The 15576-nt window shown below is 47.4% G+C and overlaps 1 protein-coding gene across 2 annotated transcripts in view; it reads right to left on the bottom strand.

The window, feature by feature from the left end:
• Window positions 1–15576, bottom strand: part of HYDIN (HYDIN axonemal central pair apparatus protein) — a 401019-nt gene that overhangs the window by 181338 nt on the left and 204105 nt on the right. The window contains exons 19-20 of one of the 2 annotated variants that reach the window (XM_032795387.2): window positions 14404–14642; window positions 3615–3870 (exon numbers count right to left, since the gene is read on the bottom strand). In XM_032795387.2, coding sequence (XP_032651278.1) covers window positions 3615–3870; window positions 14404–14642 — 495 coding nt within the window. Of the gene's footprint in view, window positions 1–3264; window positions 3348–3614; window positions 3871–14403; window positions 14643–15576 lie in introns of those variants that run through there. The other variant, XM_032795390.2, reaches the window with a different exon arrangement.

Below are 15576 nucleotides of genomic sequence, written 5' to 3'. Positions count from 1 at the left end.
TTACCTGTTCTTGGCACTCACTGGGCACCATAGCCTACAGTAATAAAGATATATAAATTTCCTGTGTTTCTTTATACTGCACTCTGTTTTTTTAATACTAACATTTCCATAATACCATGTGTTCTGCAACTCCTGATGAAGACACTTCTGAGTGAGGTGCTACCTACAACCATAATAACTAAAGCATCAAATTAATATTTTTATTATCTATCCCTTTGCCAAACACAACACTTTTATAAAACTGGAGGGAATCTTTTTTTAAAAAATAGGTGCTATATTAAGGAAAATAGATAAAAAAAGAATCCTGATGCCAGCAAACCTGCCCTCAAAACCATCATAGAAATTGTAGGCAGAAAGGACCCCATAGCCCAATCCGCTCTTTTCCTTGTCAATGCAAGATTCCTTCCTCCTCTATGTTTGTGTTTGTCTGATCCTGTTTTAAAAGTCCTCTGCATTGGGGCTTGCAACACATTGCTTGGCAATCAACTGGCCAACACAACAACTCTCACGTCAGGAGATTTTTCTGAGTCACCTTACACAAGAACATAAGAACAGTCATAGTGGGTCAGACCAAAGGTCCATCTAGCTTAGTATCCTGTCTTCCAAAAGTGGCCAGTGCCAGGTACCCCAGAGGGAATGAACAGAACAGATAATCATCAAATGATCCATCCCCTGTCGCCCATTCCCAGCTTCTGGCAAACAGAGGCTAGGGACACCATCCCTGCCCAGCCTGGTTGATAGCCATTTGTCCATAAACTAATCTAGTTCTTTTTTGAACCCTGTTATAGTCTTGGCCTTCACAACATCCTCTGGCAAAGAGTTCCACAGACTGACTGTGCGTTGTGTGAAAAAATACTTTCTTTTGTTTGTTTTAAACCTGCTGCCTGTTAATTTCATTTGGTGACCCCTAGTTCTTGTGTTATGGGAAGGAGTAAATAACACTTCCTTCTTTACTTTCTCCAAACCTGTCATGATTTTATAGACCTCTGTCATATCCCCCCTTGTCATCTTTTTTCCAAGCTGAAAAGTCCCAGTCTTATTAATCTCTCCTCATATGGAAGCCATTCCATACCCCTAATAATTTTTGTTGTCCTTTTCTGAATCTTTTCCAATGCCAATATATCTTTTTTGAGATGGGATGACCACATCTGCATGCACTATTCAAGGTGTGGGCGTACCATGGATTTATATAGAGGCAACATGATATTTTCTGTCTTATTATCTATCCCTTTCTTAATGATTCCCAACATTCTGTTCACTTTTTTGAATGAATGTTTTCACAGAACTATCCACAATGACTCCAAGATCTTTCTTGAATGGTAAAAGCTAATTCAGACCCAAGCATTTTATATGTATAGTTGGGATTATGTTTTCCATTGTGCATCACTTTGCATTAATCAACACAGAATTTCATCTGCCATTTTGTTGCCCATTCACCCAGTTTTGTGAGATCCTTTTGTAGCTGTTCACAGTCTGCCTGGGACTTAACTATCTTGAGTAGTTTTGTATCATCTGCAAATCTTCTTCAATTTCATCCCATTACTCCTAAGCTATCCCATATAGTGCTATAACAACACATTTTCCTCCTTCCCTGGAGTTTGGCACCGTCCCGGTACTTGCTAAAGTTGTCACATAACCAAGCTATGTACGCAGAGCTCTTCTCAGTCTTGAGACAAGGCCTGCATGCTGCCACCCAGCAGCATCTATAACCAGCTCATGCTCCACTACCCATGCCTGCTGCAGGCACAGACCATGGAAAGTCCTGCCTCGAGGGATCTGAGAGGCAGCAGCCTCATGACTTCTGATTGGCTCCCCACCCTAGGGAAACCCAAGGGATGGTCCACAAAGTGTCTAGGAAACAGTGTGGATCTCCTGTAGCTGCCATGATCATTCCCATTCTTGAATTCCTGTCTTTGACCTGGGCTTGATTTGGATCTCGCCTCCTGACCTGGACACTGGTCCCTGGTATTGACCCCTGTCCGGAATTTGACCATGAACTCCTCTGCTACTCTCAGCCCCAGGTTTCACCTGGCTCTGACCCTTGCTCCCAACTGCCCTTGTCAGGATCCTGACAGCAAGTCAGTCCCTCTAGCCTCCTGATCATTTGATTCTCTTCTTTAGGCCCAATCCAATTTGTCAACATCTATCAGGTAACAAGGTGCCCATAACTGAATAGGATACCCCAGTAGCAGTCCTAACAGAACCATACAGCGACCAGAATCTCTGCTACCTGGAAAAAGCCATGCAGAAGTGTGAAAAACTGGGTTTTCTTCCGCCAATTGGGACAGACTCCAGACAGTGTCTCATCCCTATAACATTGCACAAGATTTCCACCCCTCTAAGCTCATAGACCGTTGGGGATCTGCCAGAGGGAAGGGCAACCACACTGACATCCCTCTGTCTCTGCTATGCTGTCTATTCCCCTGACATGTCATAGCCCAGGAGGGAACAGAAAACTTCTGCGGAGAGGGTCAGCTAGCTGGTGAGTACTCCAGAAACTCCTCTCCCCTAGGAGCATTCCAAAGCACTGATATCAGGGACATCAAAGCTAAGAAACATTCCCTCTGCATTTCTCTGCACAGCTATGGCCTGCAGTTCTGAGGCAGGAGAATCCAGAACAGCTTGACTGGCAACCTCCTCTTCTCCCTCCCTGCCTGTTAAACCAGAACCCTGTGGAAGGACTTCCATTGGGCTAAGGGGAGGAGAGAAGCAAGCTTCACTCCCACTTCTGAGTCCTTCCCAAGCCTCACACCAATGGTGCAAGGCTCCCTTTCACTCAAGGAAGGAAAGGGGAGTGTGGGGTCAGTGGAAAGGGATGATTAGGTCCCTGTGCTGTAATGTGCATACACACAGCCCTGAACTTTGTTGTCCATTATCACACCTAGGTCTCTTTCAGCATTCCCGGTTTCCCCCCGTTAGCCTGTTGGAGCCTGGGTTTGTACCTTTCACAGAATGCTGCACCGCTATACTTGATGTCCCATGCTGTCCCTGGGACAGAAGGGCAGGGCATACTGGGATGGAAAATATTGATGAGAAACAAGCTGTCAAATATAATGATCTGTGGGAACAGCCTCTTAGAGTGGAAGAAATCACTCTGGGTTCTTTAAAAACAATGCATTCGGTCTAACGTTTCCCAACAGGACACAGCATGTTAAATGGACATTTTAAAAATTTCTTTATAACTATAAGTAATGTCTGTGTTCGAGGTTACTCCCCCCGTTACATAGCTGTGTTTTGGATTATTCCCCTCTCCCACTATATTACTTTGCATTTTTCCAATTACTTTCTGCCCGTGATCCTAGTCTCTCCAGACACCGCAATATTATTTCTTCAGACTTCCCTTCTGCCTCAGCACATGACTCCCTGTACCAGAAGTCAGCTGGTATTTTGGCATTTGAATGTTGGGTTTATGGTAGCTATGGTAACAAGAAAAGCCTTAGCGACTAATAATGCCCAAGCAAGAAAAGCAACTGGTGCTACCATGGTAACCTGTGGCATTAAAGCAATTCTTGAAAGAAATTGATGATTTTCTAAAATAAATGTCAAGGGACCAGCCTAAGAAATACCAGTGGCAACAATCTAATCGAAATGCTGCAGCTCTTGCAGTCCTTTACCTTAGGGGTGTCAGAGAAGCCTTCCAGCATCATATCCACAGTCTTGCCTGGGATCAGCTCCATCCTTAATGGATGAAGCTTAAACACCGGAGAGGGAGTCTCTGGTCTCTGGGGGTAGTTCTTGCCCTTGGCATTACCGATAGCAGGGAAATGGTTACGCTGGCGAAATGGAGGGAAACCTTCTGTCATCCAGTAGAGCTGATGGGTTCGTCGTCCACGGTTGGTTATCTTGAAGTGATAGGAGCAAGGATCCGGACTAGAAGAACAGCAGAATGGAGGCAGATGGAAAAGGTTACTGATGGTGGGGTGTCTCTACCAAGAGAGAGCAAAAGGTCATGTATTTAACTAGGAAGCTACTAGAGAAATGTATAAAACATGAAATTTGCCAATACCGTGTGTGTGTGCGCGCGCGTGCGTGTAGGGGTGATCACTAGCAGCCAGCACAGATTTACCAAGAACAAATCATGCCAAACCAGCCGGATTTCCTTCTTTGACAGGGTAACTGGTTTGGTGGATAGGAGGAATGCGGTGGACATAATATACATGGACTTCAGCAAGGCTTTTGACACAGTCCCACATGACATTCTGATAAGTTAGCTGGAGAAATGCAGGTTTGGCGGAGCTCCCATTAAGTGGATACATAATTGATTAAACAACCACAAACAAAGAGTAACTATTAATGGCATGATGTCAGGTTGGAGGGAGGTCTCAAGTGGGGTTCCACAGGGATCTGTTCTGGGTCCAGTGTTGTTTAACTTCTGTATTAATGACCAGGATGTAGGAATAGAGAGCATACTGATCAAATGTGCAGATGACATAAAGCTGAGGGGGCATGTGTGATAAGCGTCTGTCCCAAATCTGGACTTTAGCATCCAAAATCTGGGTGCTTACTATGATTCCCCCCAAGCTTGTACCAGCTTGGATCCTATCTCGCTGCCACCAGATAGGATTAAGCTCACACAAAGAGATTCACCCCTCCCTTTGTCTCGTAGCAGTAACTAGAGAAAAACCTCAAACACAAGAGAACAGAGTTGATTCTCCCTCTTTCCCCTATAACTTTTTCCCCGTAGCTTGGTTTCCGTGCGTACCTAGCCCTGGGACAATAGGAAAGTAACCACAGAGCATGGGCTCCCCTCGCCCCTAGCCTGTCACACAGAGGTAACAGAGCTCCGGGCACAGAATTTCCTCTCCCTTTGCCTCACTAGGAAAGAGAAACTCCCACCAGTTTTTAAAAGAAAACTTTATATAAAAAGAAAGAACTTACATATAACAAAACTTGCATTAAGAAACTCAATACAGGATATGGCTTATAAGAAAATAGGATAAACAGTCTGATTTAAAAGATTAGCCAATTAACCAGTCCAGCAGAATCAACACACATGTAATTACAAACCAAAGTACATAACAGCCTATTTACTTTGTTTCCTTTGTACTCACACTTGATAGTAGAATATTAGAAAGAAGATTGGAAGTTAGCAGAAAAGCTGTTTCAATCATAGCTGGGAGAAACAAAAAGACCCCGAGTTTCCAGTTCCCTCCCAGACTTTAAAAAAAATCCAGGTCTCTGATTGGTCCTCTGGTCAGGTGTTTGGTTCCCCCTTTGTTCACCCTTTACAGGTAAAAGAAAATTAACCCTTACCTATCTACTTATGACAGCATGGGGAGGGACTGCCAACACTTTGGAGCAGTGGTACCCAACGCAGTGCCCACGGACGCCATGGCGCCCGCAGGGGCATCTTAATGCACCCGCAATCTGGCCCCCAGGAGACCACCCACCAACATGCTGCCAAATTTCAGCAGCATTTTGGCAGGGACACCTCTCGATGACGCCGCTTGTCATTGCCAAGTGACATTATCAAGAGGCGTCACCCCCGAATTTCGGCGGGGACACCTCTTGCTGACGCTGCTTGTCGCCAAGTGACATCATCCAGAGGCATCGCTCCCAAATTTTGGTGGCGACGCCTCTCGATGATGCTGCTTGCCATCGACAAGTGATGTCATCGAGAGGCGTCACTCCTGAATTTCGGCGGTGATGCCTCTCGATACTGTCACTTGTCGGCGACAAGCGGTGTCATCGAGAGGTGTCGCCGCCGAAATGCCACCAAAATTCGGCGGCATTTCAGCGGGTGCTCCACCGCTGCAGTGATCTTTCAGCTGGCACCCGCCAGCCAAAAAGGTTGGGGACCACTGCTTTGGAGGATAAAGCTAAAATTTAGAGGGATCTTGATAAACTGGAGAACTGAGCTAAAGACAAAAAAATGAAATTCAACAAAGGCAAATGTAAGGTGCTACACTGAGGGAAGAAAAACCAAATGCACGAATACAGAATGGGGGACAACTGGCTTGGCAGCAGCACTGCTGAGAAAGATCTGGGAGTTGTGGTGGATCACAATCTCAACATGAGTCAGCAATGTGATGTTGTGGCAAAAAAAACAATTGCAATTTTGGTTGCATTAACAGATGCATCGCACGGGAGTGATAGTACTGCTCTACTTGGTGCTGGTTAGGCCTCAGCTGGAGTAGTGTGTCCAGTTTTGGTCATCAATGCATAGAAAGGATGTGGAGAAACTGGAAAGGATCCAGAGGTGAGCAACAAAGATGCTCAAAGGGCTGGAATGCAAGTCATATGAGCAAAGGCTGAAGGAACACGGTAGGTTTAGTTTGGAAAAGGGGAGATTAAGAAAGGACATGATAGCGGTCTTCAAATACTGAAAGGCTGCCATAAAAAAATGAAGAAACATTGTTCTCTCTTGCCCCAGAGAGCAAGACAAGAGTCAGTGGGTTCAAACTACAGCACAGCAGATTTAGATTAAATATCAGGAAAAGCTTCCTATCTGTAAGAGCAGTAGGCCAAAGGAACAGAGAGGTTGTGGAAGCTTCTTCACTGGAGGTTTTCAAAAGGTTGGTTTAGACTCAACAAATCTTGCATCTTGGCAGGGTGTTAGACTAGATGACCCTTGCGGTCCCTTCTAACCCTGTGATTCTATGATTGCTGGAACGCACTGCACCCACAGCATTAATGCTAACTCTTAATAGGATGCCATGTTGTGACATCCAAAGAGATTTGTAAAAGGAGCAAAGAGTCCTGTGGCACCTTATAGACTAACAGACGTATTGGAGCATGACCTTTCATGGGTGAATACCCACTTCGTCGGATGCATCCACGAAAGCTCATGCTCCAATACGTCTGTTAGTCTATAAGGTGCCACAGGACTCTTTGCTGCTTTTACAGATCCAGATTAACACGGCTACCCCTCTGATACAAAGAGATTTGTGTGGCTTGAAGCGATGGCTAACATAAAATACTTTTTAAAGAGCCACTCTCTGCCAAATGGCCCCCAGTTTATGGAGCTCTTCCTGCAGCTGGCTACCTAACCAGCTGCAATAAAGAATCAAGAGGTGGCTCCAGGCACCAGCACAGGAAGCAGGTGCTTGAGGCAGCCAATGGAAAGGGGCAGCACATCCAGGTCTTCGGCAGCAATTCAGTGCCGGGTCCCTCGGTCCCTCTCAGAGGGAAGGACTGACTGCCGAATTGCTGCCGAAGAATGAAGCAGCCTGGTAGAGCTGCCGCCGAAATGCTGCCGATCACGGCTTTATCTTTTATTTTTTCTTGGCCGCTTGGGGCGGCAAAAAAGCTGGAGCCGGCCCTGTAAAGAATGAAACAGAAAGGACCAAATCTCAGCATTTCCTGTAATTATGCTTCTCTTTACCTTTATCTCTTTAACATCCTCTATGTATCTGCGCAAAGCTAGTCCCCAGAGTCCCACAAAGTGAGCTGGGTTATACTGGCCATGGCAGGAGAGGCAAGCAAGTACCCAGCCCTGCTGTCTGTTACAACTTCCCTTTAGTGTAGCCGCTGAGCACAGGTGGTGGCTTGGGCTAGGCACATGAGTACAATCCCGCCTGCCCCTGGTATGAGCAGCTAGCTCGAGCCATTGTGGCCAGACTGCTGTTTTAAGCGTGATAGATCAATCAGACTGTAGACACCTCCCAGCTGCAGTGTAGCTACATAAATATCCATTTACATTTTACAAAATAAACCTTGGAGGACTGGAGGGGAAATATTGACCCTTTCCCAACATACCCTCGAAAAGACCGAATCCTGTCTGTGATTCCTCTCGTTAAGATCTCTGCACTGCCAAGCCAATGGAGCTTGACAAAACCCCAAGCCTCCCTACGGGAACTGGCTGAGATAACTGGATTCACGCATGACCTCCAGGGATTTCAGACTAAAGGAAAGAAAGGGCACTGAGTGGCCTGCATCCCACAACTCTATTTCCTAGAGAAGTTAAAGCTTTTTTTGCTGCAAGAGAGATCCTCTTTCATTGCAATGAGAAAACACCGTGTGCATTGGTATTTGACCATCTGGGTAGACAGTCACCCTTTTCTTCAGATTAATGGCCTGCTACAGATTAATGGCCTGCTCTAGATAGGAGATGAGTGCCTTTAACTTCTACCCCAACAGGAGCTGCTTACCACCTAGCACAGTGGTCCCTAACCTTTTTGTCTGGCGGGTGCCAGACGAAGAACCGTGGTGGCGGTGGAGCATCTGCCAAAATGCCGCCAAATTTCTGCGTTGTTTCGGCGGCAACGCCTCTCGATGATGTCACTTGGCGGCAAGTGGCGTCATTGAGAGGCATCACCGCTGAAATGCCGCCGAAATTCGGCAGCATTTCAGTGGATGCTCCACTGCCGGCCAGGACGCGGGCGCATTTAGATGCCCCCACAGGCACCATGGCGCCCGAGGGCACTGCGTTGGGGACCCCTGACCTAGCAGGATTGGGCTCTCAGTCTGTTCCCATTGAAGAGATTCTGAGAAGAGGGTAGTAAGTGTGCTACAAGAACTAGACAGAGTCAATAGTTTTCCCATTAACTATAGAGAGCACAGAGCCGGGCCCTGTCTGCTGTCAGACTGCAGTGACATCAGGGGCTAAATAACCAGAGCTAACATGAAATGAATAGTCAATGAGACATTGATTCTATTATGCACAGAAACATCAAGTGTAAGGTAGTAATTATTTCACTGTATACGAATATAAGCATGGCTGGCAGAGGAATTGTTCGTGGCACAGTTACTGTCTTGTTTTGGAGGTAAATATGCAGCCAATGAAAAGTGGGTATAACCTATCTGGCTAAATACAAAAACAGAATTTACACCATATTCCAAGTTAGTCTGTGAAAGAAAATGTTAAAAATGCATTTGAAGCGTACAATGGCTATATGAAATATGCCATCTCATGCAACGTGCAATGACAGATCTGAACTTTAAATCAAGTTCTGTACAGATGCCTAATTTCTGGTTCAGTAAAAGCCAAATTCATCTTACTATCTATGCCCCATTTCACTTTATTTAGCTGCAGTTTTGCAGCTAGTTGCAATGGTGGCTTAACCCCAGGACGATGCTGCGGGATAGGAGGAGAAAGACTGTCAGAAGAACATGAACTGAGTAATGCTGCCAACATCTTATCACTATGCATCCAATCTGGCCATCAGGACATGGCTGATCAACCATCGGGAATAGCTATGGAAACAGTGGTGGACAAACCCAAGCCTTTATGGAGCTTATAGTTTAGGACAAACTTGCAGCCTTAAAGTCACAGAAGTCACGGACTCTGTGACTTTCCAGGACCTCCATGATTTCTGCAGCGACCGCTACACCTGGCCCTGGGGCAGCGCAGGCAGCCTCTGGGCCAGTCGCACCAGCCGCTGCTGGGGAAGTCTCAGGGCACTGTGGCCCTTTCCCCCAGAAGCAGCAGGAGTTTGGGTGTGGGAGGGGGTAGGGGGTTGGGACAATGGACAGGGTGAGGCAGGCTCTGGGCAGCGCTTACCTCAGGGTGCTCCCCGGAAGCAGCAATATACTCCTTGCTCAGCTATTAGGAAGAGGCATGGCCAGGTAACTCTACATGCTGCCTCTGCCTGCAGGCACCACCCCCACAGCTCCCATTGGCAGTGGTTCCTGGCTAATGGGAGCTGCAGAGCTGGCGGTCTGGCCAGAGGCAGCACACAGAGTGCCTGGCCATGCCTCTGCCTAAGAGCTAAGCAAGGGGGATGTCGCTGCTTCTGGGGAGGCGCGGAGCTGGGTAGGGAGCCTGCCAGTCCCGCCAGCACCAGTGGGGGTTCTGGGCTGCGCTAGGATTGCCAGGCATCTGGTTTTCAACTAGAATGCCCGATCGAAAAGGGACCCTGGCAGCTCTGGTCAGCACCACTGACTGGTCCATTAAATGTCCGGTCGGTGGCACAGTGGGGCTAATGCAGGCTCCCTACCTGCCCTGGTTCCATGCAGCTCCCAGAAGCGCCCAGCATGTCCGGCCCCTAGATTCAGGGATGACCAGGGAAGCTCCGCATGCTGGCTCCGCCCCCAGCACCAGTGGCCAACGGGAGTTGCGGGGGTGGCGCCTGCAGGCGCAGGCAGCATGCACCACAAAGAGCCTCCTGGCTGTACCTCCACGTAGGGGCCAAACATGCCAGCCACTTCCAAGAGTAGCGCGGAGCCAGGGCAGGCAGGGACCCTGCCTTAGCCCTGCTGTGCCACCACCAGGAAAGTCACCTGAGGTAAGCGCTGCCGTCTGGATCCACACCCAAAACCACCTGTCCCAGGTCGGAACCTATTCCTGCACCCTAACTCCCTCCCAGACTCCACACCCCACCCCCTGCCCAACGTTCAGAACCCTCCTGCACCAAACTCTCTCCCAGAGCCCGCACCCCCCTTCCACATCTCAACCACCTACCCAGCCCTGAGCCCTCTCCCGCATTCCAAACCCCTTGGCCCCAGCTCAGACCCGCTCTGCACCCCAAAACCCTGATTCCCAGCCCACCCCAGAGCCATACCCCCTGCCAGAGCCTCACCCTCCCAAACCCCAGCCCCGCCCCAGCTGGAGCCCCCTTTCGCACCTGAAGCCCTCATTTCTGGCCCCACCTGGAGCTCTCACCCAGAGCTGGAGCCTCACCAGTGAAAGTGAATGAGGGTGGGGCAGAGCAAGCGACAGACGGAGGGGAGCTGGGTGAGTGGGGGCAGGCTCAGGGAAGAGGCAAGGCAGGGCGGGGTCTCAAGGAAGTGGGAGCGGGCAAGGGAATTCGTTTTGTGCAGTTAGAAAGTTGGTAGTTTCTAGGCTGTGCACTGCTGCCTGTGCCTCCTCAACACCAGCGGAGGTTCCGGGATGCGTGCCGCTGCCTATGCCCCCGTCATAAATAGATAGCTAAGGGTTAATGTTTCTTCACCTGTAAAGGGTTAACAAAGAGAACCAAACCACTGACCAGAGGACCAATCAGGAAACCAGATTTTTCAAAGCTGAGGGAGGGAATGTTTGGGTCTTTGTCTTTGTCTGGCTCTCAGCTATGAGAGGGGATCTTTTCTATCTTCAAGCTTCTAATCTTCAGTTTCAAAGTTGTAAGTACAAAGGTAGAAAAACAATAGGCTGTTATTGTTTTTTTTGTATTACAATGTGTGTAGTTTGCTGGAATGTTTAAATTGTATCTCTTTTGAATAGCTGTTTATTCATATTTTCTTTTAAGAAATAGCCCTGTGTATTGTCAACCTTATGCAGAGATCATGTTTTATTGTCTTTTTATTTCTTATATAAAGTTTTACTATTAAGACTTGTTTGAGTTTTTCTCTCTGGTAGGCTAAGGACGAAGGGGGAAATTCTCTTTGTGTTAGATCTACGGAGGGTAATCTCTGCAGCATCAGGGAATTGGTGGGAGGGGGAAGAGATAGAATCATTTCTGTTCCTTGTATTTGGTTGTCTCTTTGTGGAAGAAAGGAGACATGCTTCTTGGTATTTGTGATGCAAAGAGGTTGGCCTCAGTACTCTCAGGTTAGCCCGAGAGGAAAGTGCGGTGGGAGGGGAGAGGGGAAGGGAAGTGGGTTATTTCCCTTTGTGGTAAGACTCAGGGCTTCTGAGTCTTGGGTTCCCTCAGGAAGGTTTTGGGGAGACCAGAGGAAGCCAAACCTGAAATTTTGGTTGGTGGCAGCGAGATCAATTCTGAGCTGGTAATAAGGCTCAGAGGGTTCATGGCAGGCACCCAGATTCTGGACGCTAAGGTCCAGATTTGGGGAATGCTTAATGATACCCCCGACTAGTGAGGGCCCGGGCTGTGCACGACTGCCACCTCCCTTCCAGCACCAGCAGGCGTCCCGGGCGGCACACCACTGCCTGCTGTGCCCCCCAGCACCCGTGGTGCCCCTGGGCTGTCCCCCCTGTGCACTCACAGCACCACCGCGGCATCCCCTGGACCGCTCCCCTAGCATCCGGGCACCCCAGGGCTGCCCCCAAGCATCCTGGGCACCCAAGGCTGCCCCGTTCAAGATTTTCTAGGGTTTATGGTAAAAGTCTGGACAGGTCACGGCCATATTTTTTTTACCGCCTGTGACCTGTCCATGATTTTACAGAGAATACCAGTGACTAAACCAGAGCCTTACTTATATTAACCAAGGATCACAAAACCCCCAGACTTCTACACTCAAATGGAACAATGCTCAAAACTAGTGAGGTGACTGAAAACTCATGTATCTCAAACACTTAGAGCTAAATTCATCATTTGAGACTCAATCTTGTCACATTCACCACCCAGGGTCAATGGACTTTTTGCTTTCCCCCAACTATTTCCACAGGACCTTGCAGTCACTCTCCTTTTTCCAAACAAGACATAAAGCTTCTCTTCCAGCTTCTGCCCTAAAGTATAAGGTATAACAGTGGGGTGCGCAGAGTCTGTTTTGGGATCGCTCTGTTCAATACTTCATCAACGACTTAGTGTGCATAGAAAGTATGACTTATTAAGTTTGCAGACGATACCAAACTGGAAGGATGATGCAACTGCTTTGGAGACAGGTCAAAATTCCAAAATGATCTGGACAAATTGGAGAACGCGTCTGAGGTAAACAGGATGAAGTTCATAAAGAAAATGCAAGTGCTTCCACTTAGAGAAGGAACCAATCAGTTTCACACATACAGAATGGGAAGAGACTGTCTAGGAAGGAGTATGCAGAGAGATCTAGCGGGTCATAGTGACCACAAGCTAAATATGAGTCAACAGTGTGAACTGTTCCCAAAATAGCATAATTGTTTATTCTGTCGAAGCATTAACATCGCCGTGTGTTTAACAAGACTACGAGAGTCATTCTTCCCTCCTGCGCGCTGTTAAGGCCTAATTGAGTATTTGTCCATTCCCTGGCATGCTATTCAAGAAGAGTGTGGTAGAAATGGAGATGTCAGCGAAAGGAGCACTAATATATTTAAGGTCTTGATGAACATGACTATGAAGGCTGAAAGAATTGAGGTTCTTGTTTGAAAAGAGAAGACATGAAGGGACATGATTGCATTTTTCAGTATCTAAAAGATGGTGTACTCGTAGTAAGGAAGATAAACTTGTTCACGCTTAGCTCTATGATAGAACAAGAAGCAATAGGCTTAACACTGCCAGCAAGGTGAATTTAGGGCTGGACTTAAGGCAAATTCCTACCTTGCAGGGTTAGTTAAACACTGGAATAATTGCCTAGCTGGTTGTGAATCTCCATCTCTGAAATATTAGAGTACCGGTTAGATAAATGTCTATCAGGGATGGTCTAGACAGTATTTGGTCCTGCCATGAGGGCAAGGGACTGGACTTGATGACCTCTCGAGGTTCCTTCCAGTCCTAGAGTCTATGAATCTATGAATCTATAAAGACAAGAGAGACTGGTGGGAACAGATGAGGAGCAAGAGGAGGGGAGACAGGAAGAAAGATGAGAAGAAAGGCTAACTGTCATGACTTGCAGGTCTCTAACCTGGATCTGCAGGTTTCCTGGGCAGCCTCATGCCCCAACCTCCCCACTGATGACTTACTGGTGTATGCTAGAACCAGGACTCATTGAAACCCAGCTCACTTACCTCTGGGCCCCGACTGTTGGGAGACTGGGGCTCCTGACTGGCCTACTTCCCCTGTTTAAGCCAGAAAGAGGAATACGAAGTCCTAGAATCATAGGACTGGAAGGGACCTCGAGAGGTCATCTAGTCCAGTCCCCTGCACTCATGGCAGGACTAAGTATAACCGGGTTCCATCCTGCCCTGGACTGCATATCCTGCTCCTGTCTCCTGATCTCAATCACCTGGTTTTCTGACTCAGCTTGATTCCTGCTATCTAACTTATAGTTCCTGACCTTCTAGTTCTGAACTCCAGCTGGCAGTGGGGACCTGCACCCACCCCACAAGATAACCACTAGGCCTGACTGCCTATGTCCCAGCCCTGACACTGATAGACAGAATTCCAGCAGGGGACCCATGAAACAAAGTGAGCTAGGGAAGGTTAAAGGACAAAGACAAATGTTGCTGCTCCCTCAAGGCACTGAGATGTGGAGCATGCTGCAGGTAGAAAGAAAGCAGTACTGTTAATTTAGAAGAGGGGCTGCTAAAGAGCAACATCAAGGTTTACTGCTGCTGCAGGGCAGTGGGGGTCATGACCCACCCATCAGGTGAAAAAAGGAGCAAAATGTTTGAATGATAAAAAAAAATAAGAGGTTTTTTAATGTATCGTTTGTCAATCTTCAGGACTGACCTTCTGCAATTTCCACTTAGTGACATTTTGTCAACTACCTCCCATCTTGTTAGCATTCTAAAGTGAGAATTGACTTTGAAAGGGCTACAATATGTCTTCAAATGCACTTATGCAGCGCCTATTTAAGTCAATTGGAGCCATGTCCTTGTAGCTACAGTCCTAAGGGGCTATAATAAAAAACGTTTTTGCTGGGGCTCTTTATTTGGTCCATGGACATGAAGGAGCATAGGAAAAGGTGAGAGTCAGAGAGATGACCTACCTGAAATGGGGTCCCAAGTTGAGTGCTGGAGCAAAGGGCTTGTCCGTGACAATCGTGGTACCAATGCCAACAGCCTGGACTGGGATCACATAGGTATTGCTGTTTTGTATGAACAAGTTCACCTTGTCTTGGAATTTCACCGTGTCATCCAAGTTAGCAATCAGAGTCAGTGATACCTCAGCCTCTGGGGGGACTACACCTTCACTGGGCTCAATCCTCCACAACGAGTGACTGCGAGCCTGCAACAAGATCCAAAAGCTGAGATTAGAATAGAGCCATTGGCCTCAATGTACCCGTGAGGCACTACAGGATATGGTTAAAAGAAAGAGAAAGCAAGGATGGGCAGGGAAAAAGCAGCATCTGAGGCTGAAATGATTTCTTAAGGAACTCTAGGTTTTAATGTGCTAATTCATCACATCTAATAATGAAGACTGAAACCACATGAGGACTGTTGTAATAATCGAGGTCTAGCAGGCCTATGTGACTTGTGAGCCAAACTGTTGGAAAGCAGGTAAAGGTTCATGAATTATTACAATGACCTGTTATATCAAAATTGTTTAAGAAAGATTTGGGAAGGAGACAGAAAGACTGAATTAATGTAAACAGAGACGGTTTACCGATGCCACTCAAGGATTGTGTTGTGTTAAGATCATGCCTGGTAGACAAGAAAAATGTCAGACTGGAAATCAGTGGACTAAAATTGGTGCTTCAGAAATTGGGCCTAATTGGTAGATACAATAATGAGAAGATGGGCTATTCTGCACTTCCTGAGGCCCGTGGAAAGGGAAATGGGGGTGAAACCATCACCAGGGCTGCAACGGAAAGATTTTTTCAAAGACACCAGACCCTGAAACTCATCACACCACCAGTGAGGATCCCAGCCTGATGCATGTGAGTCCTGCTCTGTCTTCCCCTTCCTCATGTGTCCCTTTCTGTCCCCTGTTCTACCCCCACCATGGCTTTTCACCGGATCCCAAAATCAACTGCTCACAAACAGAGAAGAGTTAGTAGGGGAAGCAAAAGTGGATGGGAACCTGGGAGGCAGTGACCATGAGATGATCGAGTTCAGGATCCTGACACAAGGAAGAAAGGAGAGCAACAGAATATGGACCCTGGACTTCAGCAAAGCAGACTTTGACTCTCTCAGGGAGCTGATGGGCAGGATCCCCTGGG

The sequence above is a fragment of the Chelonoidis abingdonii genome, chromosome 19 (genome assembly GCF_003597395.2).
Source record: "Chelonoidis abingdonii isolate Lonesome George chromosome 19, CheloAbing_2.0, whole genome shotgun sequence".
Taxonomy (NCBI): Eukaryota; Metazoa; Chordata; order Testudines; family Testudinidae; genus Chelonoidis; species Chelonoidis abingdonii.
This window is presented reverse-complemented; position numbering and strand designations above follow the sequence as displayed.